Source organism: Montipora foliosa, chromosome 3, assembly GCF_036669935.1.
Source record: "Montipora foliosa isolate CH-2021 chromosome 3, ASM3666993v2, whole genome shotgun sequence".
Classification (NCBI taxonomy): Eukaryota; Metazoa; Cnidaria; class Anthozoa; order Scleractinia; family Acroporidae; genus Montipora; species Montipora foliosa.
The window spans coordinates 25990631-26016720 of record NC_090871.1 but is presented as its reverse complement, the minus strand read 5'-3'; the positions used below and the strand labels follow the sequence as shown (position 1 = coordinate 26016720).

General features: G+C 38.3%; 1 protein-coding gene across 2 annotated transcripts; it reads left to right on the top strand.

Moving 5' to 3' along the window:
• LOC137997173 (uncharacterized) lies at window positions 1–26090 on the top strand. 2 transcript variants are annotated; one of them, XM_068843009.1, is made up of 8 exons: window positions 1–230; window positions 7162–7299; window positions 7384–7435; window positions 9753–10106; window positions 17317–17553; window positions 20617–20932; window positions 22420–23816; window positions 24322–26090. In XM_068843009.1, exons 2-8 carry the CDS (start codon window positions 7261–7263, stop codon window positions 24429–24431), a joined length of 2505 nt encoding a protein of 834 aa, XP_068699110.1. In that variant the 5' UTR covers window positions 1–230; window positions 7162–7260; the 3' UTR covers window positions 24432–26090. The 2 variants fall into 2 exon arrangements, with proteins under 2 accessions (XP_068699110.1, XP_068699111.1); XM_068843010.1 differs by adding an exon at window positions 16843–16887 and having other exon boundaries at window positions 22420–26090.

Below are 26090 nucleotides of genomic sequence, written 5' to 3'. Positions count from 1 at the left end.
CTTCACAGGACATCTCTAACAACTTCCACACGGTTCTAGAATCTTTATGACTCTTCTCCCCAACGTTCTCTTATGAATTAATGATTCATGTTCATTCAGAAAATTCTGAAGCTATGATGGTTTTGCTGAGGCTGGAGGACAAACCGACAGCTACTGATGGTTCCGGTGCTCGGCCTTGATTTTACCGTTCTTGAAGAATTTGCCCATCAACAAAGTTACTTCTTAATCAGGTATTTTACGTAGCTTACCTGCCTGGTTTTGTTTTAAATAAAATTGCTTTAACGATAGCGAGTTATATTGTGATGTAAAATATACCAAACAAGCTCATACCTGAACTAAAGCTAAATTACTCTTAGTGCCCTGCCGTCAAAATTCTATATCTATTATCCTGAAGAGACGCCATAAAAAAAAAAAAAGAAACACATGATATGTCTAAAAAAACTATTTCTTGAGATTGACGAAACGATTGAGACTGATTCCATTTTTTTCCTGACTCGATGAGAAAGTCTAAACAACAAAGCAAACATCCGATCTTTTTTCACGAAAACGAAAATCAACGCAGATAAATAGTCTTGTTGACACTTTCTGAGTTGACGACAAGTATCATGAAGAGTGCGTTCGATTGACCGTATACAGGAATAGGAATATATGGAATAGAAGTCAGAAATCCTTGGTTTTTACGGAGATTCACATTAAAATTGTCAAACACCTGCTAACACGCTATTTTAAACATATCTTTATTATCCTTGTTGGTTCAAAACGCCAAGTATACCGTTTTAAAGTATCACTCCACGTATTCTTATTCCGGAATCGGGTCAATCAAACGCACCCTAAGTCTTTTCAATCAGAGACTTTGGTCTAAGAAATGCCTTGACGCAGCAGCACAAATTTCACGAAGCAAATCATAACAGTAGTTGGACCTCGATTTTGATCAAACTGCCCATCAATTTGTTGGAGAACGTCAATGTATATATATTTTTCTTTTTTGGAGTTTGATTCCAAGCTCTCCATTTATTAAATTTGTAGACCACAAAATCGCTCTGATGAATTTCCAAAGATGAAATATTTCTTTCAACACAAGTCCATGCCAAATGCATATCATCGCCTACGTATAATTCTCAGTTTACATTTCTCAGATTTTTAGGCAATTGTCAAGATAGTGTCGCTGTAGTTACGACTTAGACAAAATTGAATAGTGTTGTAAGGTGGTTGTGAGGGCTATTTGAATTATTTATATTTGTTCTACGAATACATTTGGAGTTGTGTTTATAAAGTAAAGCTTTGATCCTCGCAGTTATGGACGCAATTTTATCAATTGTGTAGAGAAGCCTGAAAAATTCAGGACTTCAACAGGGTTTGAACCCGCAACCTAACTACGCAACCTACGATGTTGCGGGTTCAAACCCCGTTGAAGTCCTGATTTTTTCAGGCTTCTCTACGCAATTGCTAAACTTGCGTCTATGACTGCGAGGATCATAGCTTTACTTGATTTCATATTCGAAGGTCAGTATATGATACATTCCATCCTTGTGTTTGTTGTCCTATGTGAATGTGCGAGCTTTGTTGAAGGTCAATTCAATGGCTTTAAGTCACTCTCTATGGATGCAAGGTTAAAAAGTGGCTTTCTCGTACTCACTTTCCCGCGCTAAGTGGCCGCTGGCTGCTTGTCTTTACTTGTCTATGATTGGCTCACATAACATCTTACTTGAAGCAATTCAAGCTAATTCATTTGGCATTGGTTCTTACGGCGCTAACTTAAAAACCGCACCAGAGCACAACCTAAAAAGAACCAAAATGTACTGAGATTTCACTTTGTCAAATATTATGATAGGTTATAGTTACCTTTTCTGTGGTATTCTCCACCGCTTTGCCGTGACTTATAATTTCAATTTCGTTTCTGTTTTTTTTATATATATTTTAAAAAACCGTTTAGGGTGTTCTTAGAGATCAGAATAGATTCGTAAATTTAAAAATTGTGTCATCTTTAGCCCTTATTTTATTTACAATTTGTTTTTGCTATGAAAGAAAATCTCAGTAGAGATGGTGAAACGGTGAAAATTTAAGGCCTTCCAGGTCTAAGGTTCACTTAATTAGATGAATCCTCAACATGAAAAAGAGAGGGCAGTGACATCAGATAAACTAGACGCTTTATGAGCGTACACTGGGTTGCCTTTGGTACGTGCAGCGTTACAGGCAGTTTTTTCAAGTCGGGGGTCATTAAGACCATTTAAGGGGTCACGCAGAAGTCCTACCAGCAGAGGCCCTTGGCTCACACGTTCATACGACGAAACAGATCCTTTTCTGAGGTTAAAAACCTGGCTACCGGCCTAATCATTTGTCAGAAAGAAGAAATTCCTGTCATCTTTAGAAAAAATAGACACGCATTGCTTACGTGTGGTAGTGAAGTAACACAGCGATTTATTCCATATTGTCAACTGAACTGCGTGTTGTCTTCCAGGAGATTCAAGTTGTCTTTGCGTAATATGTAGGTCTAACAGTACGCGATATTGTTTTGGTGTTGTATATTGTAGTGCTATGGTAGAAGTCTTAGATAAATAGCCCCCTGAGAAGACATGTGGTTACTACCAAAGTACTGAACCCAGAAAGATTGAAGAAAATAAAAGGGAATCGAGAAACATTGGCTTCTAGGCTGACGTGTTGATCATTTTCAAGTTCCCTCACAACTTCTTTTCACCACAAGTTTAAGCGTGCACTCTGAGCATCTGACAGCTTTGTAACACAAAAGTTCACTGAAATTTATCCTTGTCCGGCGGGGTTAGTATCTGGATCGGTGACCTAAAAAGTATATCCCTTCGTATAACAGAAGGATTGGACCGAAAATTCGATTTTAACGCTAACAAATGCGAACTAGGCAAGGTACAGATTTTGTTAGCTTGCTTTATGCAAAACAAATATTGACGCAAAAGTAAATAAATATTGATACACAGTTTTTAGGTTTTTAGGAAGAGCAGAAGGAAGTTTCCAGGACGGTCGATCGAGAATAAATAAAATTTACGACATGAAAACAACATTAATTTTGAACTGCAAATATAAAAAGTTGCGATCAGCGACAAACATTTTGGGAGAGTTTTGCTACGTTCAATTTTGTTATTTTACTTTTGGCTGCACAAATAAATCGCAAAATCGAAAAACACATCGAATTCAGCGGGCGCCGTGATCAAGTTACCCGAGAAACAGTGAAGCATCTGTGTCAAACGATGGCAAGAACCGGGTTTTTGTTTTTGTTAGTTTTCTTTTTCTTTCAAGTGTTATAAAGTTTGAGGTTGACCATTGTTTCTGCAAAGTCAAAAATTTACTCTCCAAGACGAGGTTATTTATCACCAGGTAATCCATCGTTTTGGGATTAGCAGCTACTTTATTATTCATGAGCGTCACAATTTTTTGCCGATTTTGGCACTCATTTTGTTGAAACTCAAGCACGCTTCCAACAGACCTGGTTATTTTCGTGACTTATGCGCTTCTTACAGTGCACTACAACAAAAATCCTCCCTTATCATATTTCAACACACGTATGCAAATTTGTTAAGCTCGAAAATTACACAACATTACAAAATTTCACAAAACATGGAAATCTGACAAAAATCTTTTCCAGCGAAAAATTTATTGAAACAAACAACATATTTGCTATTAAAGGCAAAAAACCCTTCCTATTTCAATTGCGTGCGTGCAGACGAACTACACAATCGGTGTCATAAAGCATATGCAATTAAATAAATTTCTGACAGTTCAACCCTTTTCGAAAGAACCTTGACCGTAAATAATAAAGAACAAAGGAGACAACAAGCTTTCATTCAAATAATTTTTCACTGTCACATTTCCAATTTTTTTACCTTTGCAGAGTTGAGTACAAAATAAATGTTACTTGCCAGACAACTTAGATGCGACTTCAGTAAACACTGTGAGACAGACAACAGAGATCACAGATCCACTTAAGGTGTTCGATTACTTCTCTGTCTTTGTTGAACCCATAAGTTACCAGAGAATTTCCGTTTGGTTTCAGTGTTGTACATAACACCACCTTGGCGAAATATTAGAAGTACAGCTCACTTTGATTTCGGCTCGAGGGGCGAAAGATTGCTGTCGAAGTCCATTACTCGTCGCTTTTAAGATTCCAGATCTTTATGTTTCACCGCCTGTCCCGACGTTCCATTCTTGAGCTCCATATGGGTATATTTTGTTTAAAGATGTACTAAAACGCCATGCGCGTTACAATGACTTTCGACGCCATTGCAGGTTAATTAAATGTCCTCCTGTGTGCACCGGAGGAATCTACGCATTATCCCAGCCCCTTAAACGTAACAAAATACGCACAGAAGACTCTATGCACAAAGACACCACTTAGCAGGGGAGTGACAGGCAAGACTTTTACCGACACGGAAAAAAAAAACGGAAAAATGAAACGGAGATTCCGACTGGGTTTGGCAACCCAGCAAAAAGGAATAAATAACAAATATCAAAAGTTAATTTGTTTAATTGTAAATTAGGTGAAGACAATGTTTAATATTTTGCTCAAGACTTTTGCTTAAGACTTGATGTGTTATCTTCAGTTTTTAAAGTTTCTTTTGTCTCGCGGGAAATATGTTTTTAAACAAGTAAACGACATCCTAGAATAAATTAGTGTTTTATCCCGGAATTTACATTTGTATGCTGGCGAGGAAAAACTATAATAGGTGGCTCACAGTACCTTTTATTGGCACGTAGATTAATAGAAAAGTTGAGAGCCTTAGCAACCTAGAGGAAACAGTGAATCATATTATTGTATTGATGAAGTACAGTAAAAATAGAGCCTTAAGCCCACCTGAGAGCAATGAATTTTTTTCAAATTGATGATTTATGCCATTGTGATAACATTTTTCAAGAAGGCGTCCTTCTAAATAACCGAAAAAATGTAAATGAAGTAGGATTCTTCAGTGATTCTTCGTAGATGTGCGTTTTTCTACCTGTAGTTTATTTTTGATTTCAAACAATGGCTAAAACGGTTTTTTGTGCCACTCTTATGTTACACAATAAAACTCGTCGGGTAAGAAGAGAAAGGCTCTTTTTGTCGTTGTTGTCAAACTTCATTTGGAGGATAATTCGTCCATCAGACAATCTGAATTTTTTACGGTATTTTTCCAATATCAAAGAAAAGAAGCCAAAGCTAATATTTATTTCATGAGCCCTAGTTAAATGCTTTCCTTCTAGAGGGTAGGACATCTGGATTCTGACTACGTTTTAGACGTTTTACGTCGGTGTCACTGTCCTATCGAGCATATACCATCCACAGCAATGTTTATGATAATGTGCAGGGTTCTGAATTTGTTTCATTCTTAGCTTTGCTTTCTTTTCGCTTCCAATTGCCAGTGGTTCAGACCTACATCGGTCGTCCGATTATCTCTGACAGTGAAAAACACTTGTTTATACTATGCAGGCCTCAAGGACTCGATTTAATGATTTTCTCTTTGAAAAGAAAACATCCTTTCAACACATACTTGGAACACAGTTCCAATACAAGTTACGCAGCAGTTACGTAACGCCCATTATGCCGTGTAATAGCTGCCTTTCAGGGAAGTTTTGACCAATTGACTTCATAGAGGACAAAAGCTTATATCTGTCTAATAATCCCATTGTTTATTGTATCTTAATAATTGTTCATGTTCAGTAAAGAAGTGTAACTCTTACATCAAAATAGTAAAGGACTAGTATTCCCAAATATTTTGGTACTTTCCTGTGATGTATAAATTTCTACACCTTTTTTTATTGAATTCGCATACAGTTTAAAAATCGTTTACAAAAGAGTCCCAAACATCATTTTTTAAGCGTGCACTGGTATCAGTTGGAAGTGGCTTGGGGACCTTCCTAAAAACAATTAAAGCAATATGACACAATTCATGAAAGAGAGATTCATGAATTTTTTCCCGTTTTGGCACCACTAGGGATACTAAAATGAGAACTGTCTAACAGCTGAGATCTTTTACCAAAACAAAATCGTAAATTATAAATTAGTATGAGATGTCAAATGAGGACTTGAATTTTAAGTTGTTCAAGCTCAAAACTGACTAGTTGTGTTGTAATAAATATTCCCTATTGGGATTTAGTTAAAAAGCCGGGCATTTTGGGTGGACCTGTGTTTGAACCCTTGAAGGTCTATAAAATACCTCAAGGAAATAGTCTTCCTGTTATAAAAAAAGTAAAGACCTTGCGGTGAGCACTCTATAAGTCAATAAGTATGGGGTAGAGAACAAACGTGCTATATAAAAAGGATTAAAAGGATAAAATTATTATTTAAAGTATTAACCATTATTATTTTCAAGCTTGTACTTTAATGATCTCCCGTTTGAGTTTTCTTTCTAGATTCTTCGAGTCCTGCATATTAACTTCTAGGCTGTCGATATTTTGCAATGCCTTGTAAGATGTTTCTTCTTCATAGCTGCAGTGAACAGCTATGATAAAAATATTTGTTATTCGCCATTGTGGACACTATGTTTGGCATTTTTTTGTTATTATTGTCCTACATTCAGCCGAGTACACTGGCTGCACGAAACCGTTCTTCGTAAACAATCACCTTCGACTGAATCCCTTGCTCGAATTGCTTTCATGTGTTCATCACAAACTAATTTCATCTGTGAACTCTCGGGCAACATTCATTTCATTCGGCTAAACGACAAACTATGTTTCTCGGAATGCAAATTTGTAAACAGCTTCTATTGTGCAGAATAATTTTTGTACTTTCTTTGTGTAATTCCATTTGCTTTGTATTCTATTTATAATTGACAACATAGTGTTGTAATTACAGCTTGGTGGATTTGGCGACCCAGTTTGCATATTAGGTCAGCAGGTGTTCACTGTAGGACAGGTGACTCAACTTTAAAATCAAATTCCACACCATGCGAAAGACAGTGGAATATCCTCACATTTCCAACAAACCGCCTAGACCGATACTTGCATATGGCGGTAACAAGTCTGGCAGTCTATAAAATGGACCTCGTTTGTGGTTTTAGGAGATTGGAAGGAACAAGATACAGGTCCCTGCAATCCACCAGACAATTCTCAATGCTTAATAAAAGTGCATTAAAATTAATGAAAAGTCTCCATAAACTTCGCGTTCACAGACAGGCAAGTTAATTTGAATGACAACAATCTTCGGGGTTTGTGTTTCAGTGATGAGAATGGACGCCATCAAAAATTACATAGCTCCTTTGCGGCAAAATGTGGCGAAATAGCTCAGAACGGAGAGACTAAGGCTAAAGGACATCATCCATGATGGGGCTTTTCAATTCGTTTGCAGTTCTCTTCAAGGTAAAATTTTAAGGAATTTCTAGCACATATTATTTTCCTTGCCTCCAGTCATTTGGACTTTGGCTCTTTTGTTTTCGTCGTCAGATAATCCAAGTCATCCTTGTGCTAAAGATGACCATCACGGTCAATAATGGTGGTAAGTCCAGCTTATCTTGCATGCTATATCTATGTTATCACCTCGGTATCATACGGGTTGTTTGTGGTCACAAGGCGACGGATAAGATTTGTTTGCCCACTGTTTCATTGCCGCCAAATGCGTTCTCGCTTTCTCAGTCACACTTAAAGATGAAAATAAAGATAAAATATTCTGGAAAAAAAAAATCCTCAACGCACTCGAGTCGTCTTGACATTTGAAATGCTCTTTTAGTTAGAAATAAGAACAATTTGAAGTTTTGCAATTAAAATGTTTCATACAGGAAGATAAGAAAAAGAAAGCAATTCAGTTTTTCCGCAAGACACTTGAGGTATGGAGGTTTGTCATAGTTATGCCGTCTTTGACCACAATTCGTAAATTGAGGCGAAACTTGAGTTTCAAGTGAATACCTTGACACTGCGGGAGTAATCTGGATTGAAAAGTATTTGATGGAGAGATGTCAAGACTTGGGCAATAAACAACGGATGTGGCGAAGCTAAGGATATAGTTGAACGAAAACGCCGATATATTCTCATGTAAAGAAATATACCAGTATTTTATTGCAAATATTTTTGTTTAAAATTATGATTTTCATGAACCAATTTCCAGGAACCTTGCATGACGATCTTTTTTGTAATCCAGAGAACACGTTGCATTGTTAAATAGAATGGACACAAGAGATAAAAAATCACAAATGCGACGTGTTGTTGCTATTCCTCGCGGTGCAATAAATGACACTAGGTTTCTTTACACTATTTTCGGAACACTTAGACTGACTTCCCAATGAGAAATTTTATCTGAGGGGAAGTTAAAATAATTAGACAGAAATTGTTAGCACAATTATGTCCCACTGAAAAATTCACAGATATGAATTATTGTCTTGAGTATTTTTTGTTAAAAATAATTGTAAATTATCTCTTTGGAATGTTTTTAGTCTTTTGAGAGAGTCATATGAATGACTTGATAAAACAACAGCACCTAAACTCTCTTTTTTTGAGACTAAAGAACATGAATTTGATAATTGTGAGTCCAAACTTACTTCATAAAATTTCGTTTTGAAAATTAATAAACGACGTTTTGTTTAGCATTTCCGACACAACTAATCGCCGCAATTTTCTTAAAACCAAACACAAAGACATGTGTTCTTTTTCGTCGAAGCCTTAGTATTTTAATTCACCATCATAGTTTTAATTACCAGAAGGGCTAATTAAATTTAAAATTCATATTTCGAGATTTTTGTCACCTAACTCTCAAAATTCAGATTTCAAAATAAATCAAAAATCACTCGTTCATTTATTTTTCATGGAGAAACATTTGCAATCTTCCAATCCTCAAATTTGTCAATGGAACCTTTTGAGAAAATACGGTAAGAGTATGTTCAACTTTTGTGATTAAATTATACATTGGAAACATTATACACTGGAAACCTTTCTTGAGAGAGAGTGATAGATCAAGAACCAAACTACTCAAAATTGGACCTATGTTTTCTTTTTCACTAGCATTTTCTCCGATGCGATCGGGTTTAACAAAACCCAGATAAAGCACAAAATAAGGAGACTATACCATAAGAAATAAACAAAAACACTATTCTTTATATAGACCGTTTTCGTAGATTACCAGATAAAATTTAGAACAGATAATTCTACACCGTTTTGGCATCCATCACCTCAAGTTCTTCATGAATTGTTTTGTTCTGGTATCTTCCTGAATAATCTTTCACTTTCCAATCAAGAATATTCTCATTCAGTTTCACAGATGTGATACACATGAAAAAAATATGTTAAATTTTTAATTTGGCAACGGGTGAGGTTGGGAAAAGTTTGTCCGAGAAAACAAACTTTCCCGAATAAAGCAGACAAAGCGATGTTGAATTGAATTTAGCGAAAATAAAAAATTTTCACGAACAAAAGGGTGTGGCTTTTCGGAGCTGATTTTAAACCACGCTGCCCACAAAAAACTTGACCGAGCCTTTCAGTTTTCATTTTTCTAGGATGTACTTTTATCCCAAAAAATAAAGTATTAACATTATTTTCGACAGACTCCTCTAAATCAAGTACCTTGCATTACATTCAGGAAAATGTAACAAGGTAGCATTTGACAAAATTGCGCTTGACAATAGTTACTGTGTTGAAAAAGAAATGTACATTTCTTTGAGTGAGTGTGAGTGGTATAATTTTAGTGAAATCACAACCCGCCCACGTATGCTTGATCGACTTAACGAGTAAAAGCTCGTTATTCACATTTTGAGCATTTCCACAGGATAAAGTGCTATATAAACGCCTCTTTTATATCTGATTCACTTAAATTTATTTCCTTTCAGCGGTTCGAGTAATTCAAATGGAACGTGTCACCTCAAAAACCATATGCCAAGGAAACACCTTTCACTTTGAGTGCGCCAACTCTTCTCTTGCCATGATCATCTACAATGCTGGGTACGGACGCGAATCTGGTGGAGATACTTTATGTCCATTTAATGCTGCCGAAGCTGACCCCTCGGTGTTAAGAGCCAATGATACTGACGACAACTTTGTCAAATGCACTTATCAGAACGTCACGCTAGATATCATGCGATTATGCGAGCACAGAAATCGGTGTGTAGTGACTGCGAATGAAACTTATTTCGGGAACCCTTGCAAAGGAGTCTACAAGTACTTGAAGATCATATATGCTTGGGGTGAGTATTACCCCTTGTTGTAAGAAAAACAAACTGCACGATACGGGATCATACATATATGCAGAAAATCGTAACAACCACCGAGAGATAACATCCAAAAATGATCCAAACAGTTGTGGAGCCTTTTCTTTTATAAATGTAATTTTTAAGATGTGATAACGATGGAGCACCATAGTTAAGAAAATATGGTAACCCATCGTTGCGAGAAATGTTGTTTTTAGCTATATATGACGTCATTGACGGTCCGCCCTACGTCCATACGTAAGTCCATCCAACCCTCCATGTATGCCAATGTGACGAGTATCACGTGACCATATCGCGGGCTCACGTTTAGGGTACTTGTGCACAACATGGCGGCCATCTACTCCTGCTAGTTAACAGCATACACCTTTGATATTTGACATCCATGTTATGGTCAATTGACACCTGTCAAAACAAGGTACCCGCTGACCATTATCACGTGACCATATCGCAGATTCAAGTTTAGAGCTCATCGAAGTCAGCTATTTTTTTAAAAGTTGACCGCTGACAAGGTACTGGTTTTCGACTGGATCGCGGGCTCAAGTCAGGTTTACTTTTGTAATCAGCACACCTAAACATAAAGGAGGCTTGATTTGTCCAGTTTGACATATATAGGTGTGGCCAGGACCACACTGGTGGATACGCAGTTATTCAAGTCAAGCATCTGAGGGATATAAACTCAAAGCTGAGTGCTTACTTTTAATTTGCTTAGAGCTGCTTTTTGCATTGTATTGCGATTATTGGCATATCTTAACAAGATTTTAAATTTTAAACTTGATAAAGTTGCATGATGCAGCTTCCTTTGTCCAGGAATGAAACTAGAACTTATATTCTTAACTGGGATTAATGCACTAGTCAATTGAAACCACGGCCCCCCACCCCCGGAACGTAGCAGGGGAGTATCAGGGACATGCCGTGGAATTACGCTTTTGTACCTGCGCATTTTTCAGGGGGAGACTGGGACAGTAACGGTTTGTTAAAATTAGCGGGGATTTTTCTCGGGGGCTGTAACACTAACCTTGACAGAAAGTGACTGGTTCCAAGCGTCGAAAAACGTGCTAGACTTTCTACCGAAACAAATAGGCAATTTTCGAAATATCAAATATTCAGCTTTATAGTGAGGCAGTGAGGACAAAAACAATAGAAACACGTTGGAATGAACGTCAAAAATATTTACATATCATCCACTTTCCTCTGTTTTTGTCCTCACGGCCTCACTGTCGAGCAGAATTTTAATATATCGAAAAAGGCGTATTGTTGGGTGCCTGTGATATTATATTTCAATACTTCAGTCACCATCTCGATTTTGAAAGAAAATTAGTTAGAAGTCAGTACGTAAAAAATATACAATGTTTGGCCAATAAATGCACGCAACAACTAGCAAGGGGAATGAGGTTTGGTTCGAAAAATATGATTATTATAAAAGTATGCACGAATTCGGCTAAGGCAAGGTCATTTTTCACCTGACGTTAAAGTGCCCCTGTGACCAAAAAATCAATTCAAGTCATATTTTTCTTTGGATTTCAAAACTATGTTAACAAAACCCTAAGTGACCCACGTTTTAAGCCTTGATTTCAAAAAGACACCTCTTTATTTTAACTGTAATTTTCCTATTTAATGGTCCGCCATTACTAACATTATGTTCTTGAGAGAGCTGGATCGAGGAGAAAATGACGTCAAAGGCTCACTAGTTTAAGAATGCAATACGTGTGTACGCCGCAGAATTAATATGCAGCACGGGAGTTTTGGGCTTTCAGACTTTTAAACTCACGCTTTGCATATATAATAAGCTGCGTTCACACGCTGAAATTTTAAGCAAGTGAGCCTCTGACGTCACTTTTCCCTGGATCCAACCGTCTGAGGTCCAATCGGTCAGTTTTGAACGTGAGTAATGGCGGACCGTGAAATCCAAAACTTACACTCAAAGTAAACGGCCTTTGGATAAAAATCAAAGCTCAAAATTTTGCCAGTCAGGTGTTAAGCAAACACACTTTCAAAATCTGAAGGAAAAAAGGAAGTGGTTTTTTTGGTCACAGGGGCACTTTAACTGCGTAAAACAACAAAGGGTTTGACATTAATGAATTCAAAATGCAACACTGTACAAATGTTAAATCCCCCCTGGGGGTGGGGCCCCTGTGCTTTCAATTGACTAGTGCATAATAAATAACAATCATCTGTACTCGTTTTGGACTTAAAGAAATGGTTTGTTTCTTTGTTTTGCTCTAAAATGCGAGCAAATAAGTGTTTTTTACTCCGCTTGCCTCATTGTTTTTCGATGTGCCTCGGCAGTGACAAGAAAATTTTGTCCTTACGTTATTAAACGTAATCGCAATGAGTTCTTGTAAAATTATGAAGAAATGTCACTAGCTTGTGTTTTCAAATGTTTGTTTAAAGCACGTACAGGTAATTTGTTGGAGATCTTATTTGAAGTTTGTCCTTTTTCGGTTGCCCTATTTTGCCGATTCTTGTTCCAAGCCAGGCTGGCGTGTTTCAATGCATCACAATGTGAATGATCTCGTTCTCAGAGATAAAGTGGATTAAAGTACATTAATAAAATTCCTTTTTGACCTTGAACTGACAAAGTTTCCTAACGATCTGTCACATCACGTTTCTAATTTTAGCGTGATTCGTATTCGCTGGCTTTTGACAGTTGGCTTTGAAATGGCTTTTTTCCTTTTCCGTTCGCTCGCTCAGGATTTGCCTGTTTTCTTTTGAAACTCATGCGATTCAAGAAAAATTCATTGCCTAACTGGTGAATTCCACAGTAAATTTCACTTGAAAAACCAATATCGCACTCATCGCTTCGTGATTCATGCGATATTGGTTTTTTGCGTAAAATGTAAGCACCTGTTACTGTAAACCCCCACCCCGGGGAAACATAGGGCATTAGCCACGAAGCAAAACCAAACAAGTATAATGCCCTACATACAGGGGCCATATTTTTGGGTCTAATCCCTACCAAAATGAGGATAATCCACATAAAGGGGACAAAAACCTCCTTGTCTAAACCCGCAGTATTACTTTCAGAAGTGTGATTGACATTTTAATATTTTTGAATACTTCAACGTTTGGTCAACACATTTTCACATGGAACAAGTTCCAATTTTTCTACCTTCATTCAGGAAACATCACCATAAAAGGAGACAAAGAAGTCCATTATGTCTTCAACCTTTCACTGAGGCAGGAAATGCACACTACAAATGACTTAAAGACTCTACAAATTTCATCAATTTCATTGAAGAGACGAAGATAGGAAAACGAACTTTCCTTTTATCGTTGGACGTCACAAGTCTTTATACAAATATACGACAGGAAGAGGGAATCACTACAGGATGCAAAGCATACGAAAACTTTCACAAAAATAACCCTCCAATCCCCACAAACTATATCAAAGATATGCTAAGACTCATACTCAAAGAGAATTCTTTCCAGTTAAACGGAAAGAACTATCTACAAATTCACGGTACCGCCATGGGTAATAAAATGACCGTTGCCTTTCCAAATATCTTTATGGCCGATCTTGAGACAGATTCTCAGCAAAAGCGTCATCAAGCCAATGATTTGGAAACGATACATTGACGACATTTTTTCGTTGTGGGATGTCAGCAAACCGGATATAAACAAGTTCATCACACAAGCAAACTCACACCACCCTATCATCAAATTTACAGCTGAAATCTCAAACACTGAAGCCACATGTTTAGACACTGTTGTATATACAAATTCAAACGCTTTCAAAATCAATCCATTCTGGATATAAGAACACACTTGAAGCCGTCTGAAATCTTTCAGTATACTCATTTTTCCTCCAGCCACCCACGAGGTGTCAAAAAAGGATTCGTGGAGGACGAAGCCCTTAAGACTTCTACGCTCTAATTCTTCAAGAACAACTTTTGAAGAGAACATTTGCAAATTCAAATCACGTCACCGTGCTTGAGGCTATCCAAAACGTCTGATTGAGACACTCCTATCAGACATCAAATTCACAGAAAGTGAATCAGCGCTGAAGCAAAGGAATGAAATCCCCAAAGATATCTTGCGACACAGTATCACCCGGCAGTGCCAAACCTTAAACGTGCTTTATTAAGAAATTGGCCCTTCATACCAAAACAGCCTTCTCTACGGTAAATTTTCAAAGAGCCACCACTCATATCTTCTCAAAGGGGAAAACCCCTAAAAGACATGCTCGTAAGAGCAAAGCTTTAAAGAGGTCAAAGACCGAAAATATGGTGCAAAAGTCTCAACCGTTAAGGAGTTGTGTAGGCCTGTCAATCCTTGCTACTTACTACTGTGCAAATTCTGACCCCTGTCCAACCAGGTTATTAAAGTGTTCTTACTCCTTCTTGTTCGGACAAGGCAACGGGCTACGGACTAAAATGTACTAATCCCCCGCCTCTCTGGGAAGGCAACGCAAAAAAATGAATTAATCTCCCACCCCCTAGGGCAAGGCAAAGAATCAAAGACCCCAAAAAGCTCAACCCATGCCCCATGTTTCCCCGGGGTGGGGGTTTACAGTGACAGGTGCATTACCGTGGAATTCACTAGTTAGGCAATGAATCTTTCTATAGAAGAAAGCGAAGAAAATGATTTAATTAATCAGTAACCGGAAACATCAAAACGCGTACAATTCCAAAACCTTTTGTTTTCACTAACCCTACAGCCAGTGATAAATAACCCGGGAGCTCCGCTTTTAGGCTTAGCTAAATATATATATATGTAGTATATACTCACTGATCTTGGTGCTTCAAGCAATCTGATTGGTTCGCTATCTTGGAGAAATTGAGCATTATTCACTACTCATAAGGAATGGATAATACGTGATCCAAACAAAACAAAATGGCCGACGTAAACTCGCGTTTCGCCGTCATTTCTGTATTTGAAATATTGAGTATTTAAGATAATACTGTACCAGAGAATACAAAGAGGGCCACAAAATTTGGGCTGAAAGTTTTCAGAGGAAAGAGAAGACTTCATATTTTTGCCAACTAGTGTTTGACTTCGTATTTCCAAATAATTATTGCTAAAAAATTGTTTCACTCGGAGAAATTCTATTTTTTAAACTGGTTCACCCAGCAAAACGAATTTATTACTGAAATCGAGAAAATGGAAAAAAAAAGGAATTTAAAAAATGTGTAAGAAAGTTCTTCATGACTGCGAAGAAACAAGACGGGTCATAAAGCCGCCATTGACAGTGAAAATGTTTTAACAAGCAGACCTTCGATTTAGGTTGCTGATTGTGACGAGTATTTTAACGAAGATTATTTAGATTTGCCACGTTTTACGCTTCGGTTAACACCTTCGCGCATGCTTTGTACCACTTCAAAGTTTCCACGCATGAATTGAGATGTCAATTAAATCAACTTTGAATGGTTTTCTTCTGCAAATCATAGTTAGTAGAGGGGAATGGTTATAAACCCGACAAATTTCTTTGTTGTATGTGTTGGCTTTTTTTCTTGGCCTTGACCGTGCTCAAAACACAATAGTTGTTTACTCCGTGCTGAGGAACTAACCAATAGAAACGTGTTGGTTACGTAATTCATGCATAGTGTATGAGCGAAACAAACGATTGAACAGCCTGCTCGCAGGCTACTTTCCAACCTAAATCTTGGCATCTTTGTTTGCTCCTTTGATGTTTGCCGAGCTTCCAAACCATTCCCCTCTATTAACTATGTGTAAATGTTGAGATCACTTCGTCTGTATATACCAAAACAATTTCGCGGCTCGGTAAAAATCCTGCCACTATTCACCTCGATTTCAAAGAATAATTGTTAAATATACTCAAACTGCTGATTTGTTGATTTTTGTTTGCGTCATTGGAACCACACTTGTTGTCGCTTCTGAAAGGTTTGTTTAGGCCTCAATTCAGATATATCCATCTCGATCAGTTCACATTAGTTGCTATCAATAGTCTTTGTGTCTTAAATCTCGATTTCTGCTAAAAATCACTCTATCCAAGGGATCATATGTTGTGTTGCCAGGAACCCATGGCCCGGAGCCTACAACTTCATTGTGTTTGTGTCACAGTCTTTTTACAGACCGATTTGTTTTTGATTGAATTTCCCGCGAATGAGACTCCCACAGGAGCCCGATGACCAATTACAAGAAACTAACCTGACGTTATAAGGTCACCGAACTGGAAATGCCTTTATTGTTTCCGAAAAGGTGGTCTAAAAATAGATCGGTCTGTAAAAATGCCTTGACATAGGCCCAGTATGGGAATTGCAGACTCCGGGTCATGGGTTCCTGGTGTTGCTTGGAACATCATAGCAGTCTAGTCACAGCCTATACTTCGAGACCTCATGTAGGAGCGTGCTCTCTGGTAGACCGTAATCACGGCTTTTGCGTTGTACTGATCTGATTGCAGTAGCTAAGTTTGTTCTTGGTTTACCTTTAGTTTTGGTCCCTCATTTTCTCCATACACTGTTGTGTAGATCTTTACTGGAGATCTTCTGTAACCTAATATAAGTGTTGTTGACAACGTTTCTTATAAACGATGATGGAGGTATATAAGCAGCCCTCTTTTCCCTTGAATACCTTATTTTGTCTGTTGAAATACATGCATTTTGGAGAAAGCATTATTGACCACATGGTTCTTTATTCCCCGTAAAAGGCGGATGATGAGTCAGTCGCTGGCTTATTTAGCTGAAATTCCTTCAAGCACTTGTCCTTTCAAATCAATTATTCCTGTTATCTTTTCTTTCCTTTTTTCCTCTAGTTGAAAAGCACAATTTTAATTTTACTTCACCAACACCAGGCACAGGTAAAAAACCTAAGACAGCCAGAGTCACACCTACACGTAGAATAACGTTAACCAAACGTAAGAGGACTCGCACTGCAAACAATACCTTTCGAAAAAGCACAGCACGCACGACAAAAGCACCAAAGGTCACCAAACGCACTTCTTCACCCACTTCTCCAAAACTACGAACGGAATCCCCTGCAACGGTAAAAAGTACAACCCCCACTGAGGATACTGTTGTTTCTAGGCAGTGCACTTCCAAAAAGCCCTGCATGAAAACAACAATAAAACCGAACGCGGTAAGTAAAGTTGTTGGAACAGCTAAACTAAACATTACAGTATTAACGTCTGAAGTTAGTGGGCCCATAACGGTTCCTATTGTGTACACGAACTCAACACAGGTCACACCTAAACGACACAAAGTCATTCAGACTCCAACCACATCCACAGGTTTAGTAATTACGATACAAGAAAACGGGAACAACGACGCAAACAGTACAGAACCCGCCGCCACAACACCCATTCTCGTGACAAAAGGAGAACTTAACGGACCTGGTTCTGGGAGCAGTAGGGGACCTATCTCAGGGGAAGTGTCCAGTGACTCTCCAGTGGTTATGGCGCACGAAAGTCAACCGGCTGTGATGGGAGTAGCCGGTTCATTGTATTTATGGTTTCTTCACATGAAAGGTACGTTTGACATTATATCACTGTCAAAGACAACGCTATTGATTCCTCTTCTCTATATTGACCAAATATTTCCATTCCCTCTCGGCATTCAGTTGTCGCAAAGAGTTTTGAAGCCAATGGATAATTTACTCACAATAACATTCCGGTCGGCATCCGTAAAGATATGATGTTAAAAACGATATTTCTTAATAAGGCTATTTATTTATTACAATCCATGGCACATGAATTAAAAGATTAAAACACAAACATATATTTTTAAAGTAGTATCTTTTATGCTTGTAAAATCCGGTCTCAGGTTGTATTAGTTTTTGCCTCCAGTGGGTTAAATTGGTGATCCTCATTTTACTAACGTTGAATTTGCACTCAGTTGAAATGAAGGAACTTGCCTTGGAGCCTAAAGAAAAATAGGGTCAGGTTAGGATTACTTTTGGTTATTTTAAATGGCTATTGATGATGACTTACTATACAAAAGTAAATAATAAAAAGAACTGTGTTGGGTTGAGCATATTCATCGTTGCAGTGTAGTGGTAAAGGCATAGGACAATAGACCTTGAGGGTACGAGTTTGAGTACCGGTAAGTGCATAGTACAGTTCTTTGTTCCATTACCATGTTAATAATAATAATAATAATAATAATAATAATAATAATAATAATAATAATAATAATAATAATAATAATAATAATAATAATAATTATAATTAACAATTATTCGCCGAAGGCGAAGTGATTATCGGTGAATATTCAACTATAATCACTGAGCCTGAGGCGAATAATTGTTTTAGTATAAATACACAGGTGATTATTTCAAAAAAGAGAAAAAAAAAAACATTTCAACGCGAAATCATCTTCACCTACAGTGGCAAAACGACTACTGGCAGCCATTTTGTCCGTCGAGGTGATTATCGGCTGATAATCCGAGATAGCGAGCCAATGAGAGCGCGCGATTTTGTATAATCACCAGTGTATTTATACTACTACTACTACTACTACTACTACTACTACTACTACTACTACTACTACTACTACTACTACTACTACTACTTCTACTACTACTACTACTACTAATAATAATAATAATAATAAGACGTAAAAGAATAGGTTTTGTCAATAACTTAACTATAAAACATTGCGATAGGACAAAAGTTAAAACCATCATGGTTAAGAACTCTAAAAAACTGTTAAAAACTTTTGAAAACTTTAAAAAGCGACGACGTTTCGACGTTTACTTAACGTCATTTTCAAGTCAAAATGAATAAAAAAATTTAATTAAATATAAACATACAAAACAAATCCTTAGAGAATAAAATCAAGCGCTATTAAAGTGCCCCAGTGATAAAAAAAACCACTTCCTTTTTTCCTTCAGATTTTGAAAGTGTGTTTGCTTAACACCTGACTTGCAAAATTTTGAGCTTTGATTTTTATCCAAAGGCCGTTTACTTTGAGTGTAAGTTTTGGATTTCACGGTCCGTCATTACTCATGTTCAAAACTGACCGATTGGACCTCAGACGGTTGGATCCAGGGAAAAGTGACGTCAGAGGCTCACTAACTTAAAATTTCAGCGTGTGAACGCAGCTTATTATATATGCAAAGCGTGAGTTTAAAAGTCTGAAAGCCCAAAACTCCCGTGCAGCATATTAATTCTGCGGCGTACACACGTATTGCATTCTTAAACTAGTGAGCTTTTGACGTCATTTCTCCTCGATCCAGCTCTCTCAAGAACATAATGTTAGTAATGGCGGACCATTAAATAGGAAAATTACAGTTAAAATAAAGAGGTGTCTTTTTGAAATCAAGGCTTAAAACGTGGGTCACTTAGTGTTGTTGTTAACATAGTTTTGAAATCCAAAGAAATATATGAATTGATGTTTTGGTCACAGGGGCACTTTAAATGCGAGAACATATTTGCACGCAGTGTCACGTCAACAATAGGGAGCTTACGAAACGAGGACGCCGACGGCTACGACTACTTTATTTAAAAATACAAGTTCGCGTTATTCATATCACTAAGAAACTATTTCATGTAGTTTCACGTTAAAAATGTGTAGTAACTGTCGAGGAATTAAACTGGTATGAGTGAGTTGGAAGCGTAGAGAGACAACTAAAAATTCATCGTCATGTGCTAAAGTCCTCCACAGAACCTTGAATTTAGTCATTTCACGTCGTCATTTAGGAGATGACGGCAAAGAAATGTACCAAAATGTAAAACGCACGTGCAGAGCGTGAAGAGCCATTGGTTTTGCTCGCTAAACCTATTGTTTTGTAGCGTCGTCGTTGCCGTCGGCGTCGTCGTTTCGTAAGCTCCCTAATTTGGCACGAACGGAGTCCTTCTGGGTATTTAGCCCAGGTTTAAGCTCCTCAATAAACAAAATCTCAAATATTAAGCAGTAATAATAACAATAATCTATTAATTTATCTTGCGTTTTTTAACATACAATGATCAAAAGCGCATGAGGCTGAATGGATAAGTGTACGAATACTTAAACCGATAAGATGGTAAGAAACTTTAAGAAGATGAGTTGAGATGCTTAAGACAGAGCTGGATGGAAAATATAAGTTTTCAATCCCTTTCTCGGGGGATGATAGCTGATTTAAACTAGGAAGAGTGCATATTCAGCCTGAGGTAAAATGAGGATCATCAATTTAATCTAGATAAAAACTATTTAACCTGAGACCGGATTTGGCCTACAACATCTATAGACTATCTTTACAAATTGATTTTATGATTGTTTCAGGAAATTCTGGTCAAATTGAAACCACCTTTGCGGAAAAATCATGAAAATTCCAACGTTAAAGATCAATAGTTCACATGCCATTATCTGGATTATAAAAACCTTGTCTTTCCAAAACATTTTCAGCGAAATTCGTTCCAAAACTTCATTTATTGAGATATATCAGAATTGAAGAAATTACAAAAATCCTGCTGCTTGTCACATAAGTTGAAGAGGCGATCAGGGTGTAAACGAGGGTAGTGCACCTTCAAGGGCTATGTTTGGATTTGAACCCGTAGTAAAAAAGACTCCTATGAGCTCCATAAAATACAAGATTTGTTTTTCTTTTGCAGAGAATAAGTCTGCGTACATATCGGTGTTCATCCTAAGTGCGCTTGGAGCGGCCCTTGTAATGCTTGGAGTGGTGGCCTTCTTTCTAACTGCTGGCAAAAAAAAGGAATTTATCAAGCTCGATGTAATACATAGGCCGAAACGATTCATAGCCCTGCCAAAGGAAAAGAAGAAAATAAACCAATATGGCCAAGTTGAAGTTAAAGAAGGCAAAGAAACCTATCAAACGGACGTATCGATGAATCGTAAAGGCCCCGAGGTCGTGTTTACCGCTCATGACGTTAATAACCAGGTCAAAAAAGAGTTCAACATTGATAGGTGAGGGAAATAGTACTTTGTACATTGTAAAATAATACTTTGCCGCTAATCACACAGTATTAAATTGTTCTCAATTCATATGTAATCCTTGGACTACTGCATAAATGACCATCTTTAAGAGCAGAGGCCCATTTTGGCATGACGCGCAGATGATCCTGTCAGGGGACAAAAGCCGAGGGAATTAGCCTGTTAACACATTCATTGCGTTTTCTAGTTTCTTAGTTGAAATATTATGTACCGAAACGGTTGTCTCGCAAAACCTTGTTGTCCTCGAGAGGCGTTTAAAGCCAAACGTATCTTAGTGTAACAAAGTTAACTGAATGGAGTGTAATGTGAAGTGCTATATTTCTATCCCATATGAACCATGTGAGCGTTAGTCCTATTGATGGAGATGGGCCCTCACAAGAACAGAGAAAAACTCTGACCAGGGTGGGAATTGAACCCACGACCCTCGGGTTAGATCTCCGCCGCTCTACCGACCGAGCTACAAGGCCAGACGGGAGCAGGCCGTGGGAACTGAAGATGTTAAAGTCACGGCAATGAACATGTACAAGTACAAGGAAAGGTTACGTTTATACAAACGTTGGCCGTGTAGCACTTATATTTTAAACAAAGTAAACTGAATGGAGTGTAATGTGAAGTGCTATATTTCTATCCCATATGAACCATGTGAGCGTTAGCCCTACTGATGGAAATGGGCCCAAACTTTGTTTAAAATATAAGTGCTACACGGCCAACGTTTGTATAAACGTAACCTTTCCTTGTACTTGTACATGTTCATTGCCGTGACTTTAACATCTTCAGTTCCCACGGCCAGCTCCCGTCTGGCCTTGTAGCTCGGTCTGTAGAGCGGCGGAGATCTAACCCGAGGGTCGTGGGTTCAATTCCCACTCTGGTCAGAGTTTTTCTCTGTCCTTGTGTGGGCCCATTTCCATCAGTAGGGCTAACGCTCACATGGTTCATATGGGATAGAAATATAGCACTTCACATTACACTCCATTCAGTTAACTTTGTTTAAAAAATAATTGCTACACGGCCAACGTTTATATAAACGTAACCTTTCCTTGTATCTTAGTGTATACAGTTTTCTTCATGTTAAGAGGGTTGAGAACATTTTTGTCCTCTTGAAAGAATGCTAATCACATATAAGAGCACTGTCCTTGTCAAATAGTTTACATTTGACAAGTACAGTGAGACGTGGTCACTTGACAGGTTTACGTCGATCAACTAAAATAAAAATTATTGGACAAGGGTGCTTGTGAAGAAAAATGTTTGTATTGTTTTTCCATTTGGGGTTACAAGAAAAGGAGGACATCACAAATTTATGGTGTATAATAGCCGCATTTTAAGGTAGTGATTTAATTCAGATTGTTTTCAATTGGCCAGAAGAAAATATAGCCTGTCTGCCTAATATTTGAAAGACACAGACCCAGTATTAAAGGTTTATTTGAGTGATAGTTCTCACATGTAAAAGTTCTTCTTGGCAGATTCAGTGGAGCCGAAAACGGAACAGTCCACAAAGGTGATCCTGCAAGTATTCATGTTAACCCTTCATTCAACAGTGGCAAGAACAATAACAAGCCATCAATAATCATAACTGACCAGCCCCAATTTACATCACCTGCGAATGATGCAGTGTCCAGCCTACCGTCAACACCTGCTCGAAGTCACACCTCGACTGACCCCAGGACCGGAACACCAAGACGAACAAGAGCCAGCAGCACCGGAAACGTATCCAAAAGTCATGAAAGACAGCAAGACCTTGGAATAATTAACTATGAAGAAGAAAAAGTTCAACTCCCAAGACATCTAAGTGCTGGAAACGTTTGTCATCCGCATCGTCAAGTGACAAATTTTGATTTCTCCTTACAGCATAAGCCGGCTGCAAAGACCTTACCTCGACAAAAGCCTGGGACGTCAAATGACTCATTTTGCCAGTCGATGGGCAATACACCACTAAATACAGGAAACGGACCCTCTGGATTCGTCAACAATGCCCCACAACAACAAACTCCATTGAGGTCCGCTTCTAACGATGCCGCATTAAATCAGTATCAAAACCAGCCAAACCAGGATGGTTTCTCTCTTTCATATGGCTCCCTTCGTCAGCCGGCTAAAGCTTCACATACGGCAGCGGGAAGAACAGACTCATACTACCAGGCAAACACCCTTCCTATACTGTCGGGGGGGACACAATCATCGATAGCAACACAGAATGTTTTATCCTATAGTCGTGGTGTCCAAAACTCCCCTCTGAAAACGGCTAATTCGCTAAAGGAAACAAATCCCGGAATGAAAACTCCTTATTCAAACCACCGAGAAACTCCAAAATCTATGAGAAAATGCAATGATGGAAATGCATCAAACGACACTAGCTTTAACGTAACAACAAATCCTGGTTTCAGCAATAAACCTGGAGATATCTGGCATAAGGCTAGAGAAGCACAGCTGGGCCAGAAACCAACAGGCTCACGGAGCTTGGGGTCAGATCCTAATACCATACCAGGAGGTATTCCTGGAGGGATTTCTTCTGAAGCAAGCGTTATCCAGAAGAGGAATGTTAGTAAAGGTACGCTACGTGCTCCTAGTGTGGGAGAGCTTCTCTCTCCTTTGGATGCCTTGCCAGAATCACACGCTAACAATCCCAGTTTGCGTAGCTCTGACAAGCATTTTGGCACAGCCACTTCATCCTTACAATCTTTTCCACCTCCCCCCCCAGAGATGCCAACTGACAGTTCAGATGATGATCTTTTTAGTATCGTAGCGAAAGGAACTTATTCTTCAGCGGTACCAGACACTTATATGAGACACACTTCTGCGGCAGCATCAACTATGAAAGACGCAAAAAATAAAAATAAACATGTTTACGTCGTGGTTCCTTCAGGTGATGGTTCAACTGCTGTGTAGTTGCAATTTGAATGTAATGCGAGAGATAGCTCCCTTTGGGACGAAACTCTACATACATCTACATATGTACTGTACCCGCCACGTGATCAATGTTAGATTAGGCCGGTGGATAACACGTTGCGGTTAGCTCAGGAAAAATAAACATCGCTAGTAGTTTGAGAACTCATTCTAATGCAGGGCAATTGACTTCAATCAAAATATGTGCCTTACTACAAATTTATACCGACAGAATTGGCTGCGAGGAAACAATGGATCATTTTCAAAATGCCTTGCTTCCTTGCTCCTAACTGATGCTTATTGGCTTGCAACGATTTGATAAAAGAATTTTGCAGTTACTCTGGGGGTAGAGGATTATTTTTCTTTGACTTACACCTCTCACATTCCTTTGACTCTTCTTTTCCAACCTCGATCCAAGCCGTTAACTAACACACGTTTTAACTGTCGTGTAACTGACGGTATTTTGTTTACTTTGTTTACTTTAGAGGTAGGAAACACCAAAGATATTCTTGATGATGTTCAACCAACGAATTCCTCGGAAATTTCTGTCATGGACAGAATTTTGGGGCTATCTCGATCGTTGCTCGGGAAATGAGTCTGGACGCTCCATACAGAATATCACTGCGATTACAGTTTACGACATCACAGAGAGATACGTGTACATACATCTGCCTAATACCCAACATATGACATTATCTGCTCTTTTGAAAAGATTGCTAATCCTTCATGACAAGTAAGCAAGGTTATATTAAAAAAGTCGAATATGAGCGTTTTATAAAACAGTCAAAACTGAACTGTTAATAAGAAGAAGGCCCGCATTGGATTGATTTTCATTCTAAAGGAGACTTCAGTCCCCTGTAATTGTTCAGTATGGTTATTAAGGTGAGTTTCTGACAAACAAACGGGTCTTCCCAAGTAAACACTGAACGCGGTTTGGTTGAGCTGGTTTTCCTTAGGAGTTATATCGCCTTGGACCGTGTAAAGAATAGTTCAAGTTGTCTCTCTAGGTGGGAAATAAGGTATACATTCAGTTTCATTGTAAACGGTTGTGATAGATGGTTACCACTGGGTGAGTAGTTAGTAGCCTCTCTCAGCAATGTAACTTCTAAAATAAATAATAATACGAAAAGAGTAAATAAGTCCATAAGGGTTTGAGACTTGTTTCGATAGAAAGGAACAACGATATTTACTATCAGGGAAAAATGCGAACTTCTCGTCTTCAACGCTTGTGGTCCTTGCCTTTCGAAATTTTAGTTAGTATAATCCTTAGAAAGTGTGGGGTAAAGGTTGTCTCCGTGTTTCGGGAAGTACATATGCATCACAGGCTAAACCGCAGTGTTTGACAACCTCTCTTTGAGTTTTAAATGGTCAGCAGCTGTCGGTACCTCAAACTCACTTGGCGTGTGCTGAGTAGTGGATTGCACTCGTAATCACAACTAAGTTATTTCAGGGACAAATCAAATGCCTTGGGTCATCTCACGGTCAAAAAAAAAAAAAAATCTATTCAGACCCGGAAGTTTGCGTTTCAGAGCAAATGTGTGCAACAGTCAATGTACGGTGCAGTTCTTATTTACTGCTTGCAAGTCACTGAAACTCGGAGACTCCCAATCGGTGTCAATAACTTAGCGCAATACTTTCTGAGAAAATAGACCTTTTAATCCATTGACTGATAGGCATGTTTGAACCGAGTGTCATTCAGGCGTTATGTTCACCGTACAGTGTAATGAGTTAAACTCTGGCAGCGAAAAGGTTGAATTGTTGAGCTTGCATGCGGTATGTTCGATCTTGTTCCTTTGAAGTTTATTGTGATAACCTTGGGAATTCTTTGAGTAAAACGCCATAAGGTAAATAGCTATAACAGGACAGAATATTTCGTTCTACTCTTCTCTTGCTGAGAACATTATAATAAGTAGTATAAGTATTATAGTACTGATAGTAACAAATAAATTAAAAATGGCAGTAATATTAGGTCATTTGAAACACTATTGTAAGTGTGTGGACAATTGGTAACGCTTTCTATGGAACTTATCGCTGCAATGTGATTGAGGTATTATTAATTGCAAAGAACTAAGGCACTCAGTACGAGGTATTTCAAACGTAATAATCATTGTTGATTGTGACACCTTAGGCAACATTTGTAATAGCGGAGCTCCGCTTCGGCGCGCGAGCACGGCGGAGCGGAGCGGAGCATTTCGGTTGTGCGTAAATGACATTTGTCGATCTACCCCGTCGAAAGGACGCTACCAAAGTCTTC

Coding starts and splice junctions, on each gene's coding strand:
- LOC137997173 (XM_068843009.1), top strand. CDS start 7,261: ATGATGGGGCTTTTCAATTCGTTTGCAGTTCTCTTCAAG. Junction 10,107..17,316: donor GAAGATCATATATGCTTGGG/GTGAGTATTACC, acceptor CCACATCCACAG/GTTTAGTAATTACGATACAA. Junction 20,933..22,419: donor AAAGAGTTCAACATTGATAG/GTGAGGGAAATA, acceptor TCTTCTTGGCAG/ATTCAGTGGAGCCGAAAACG.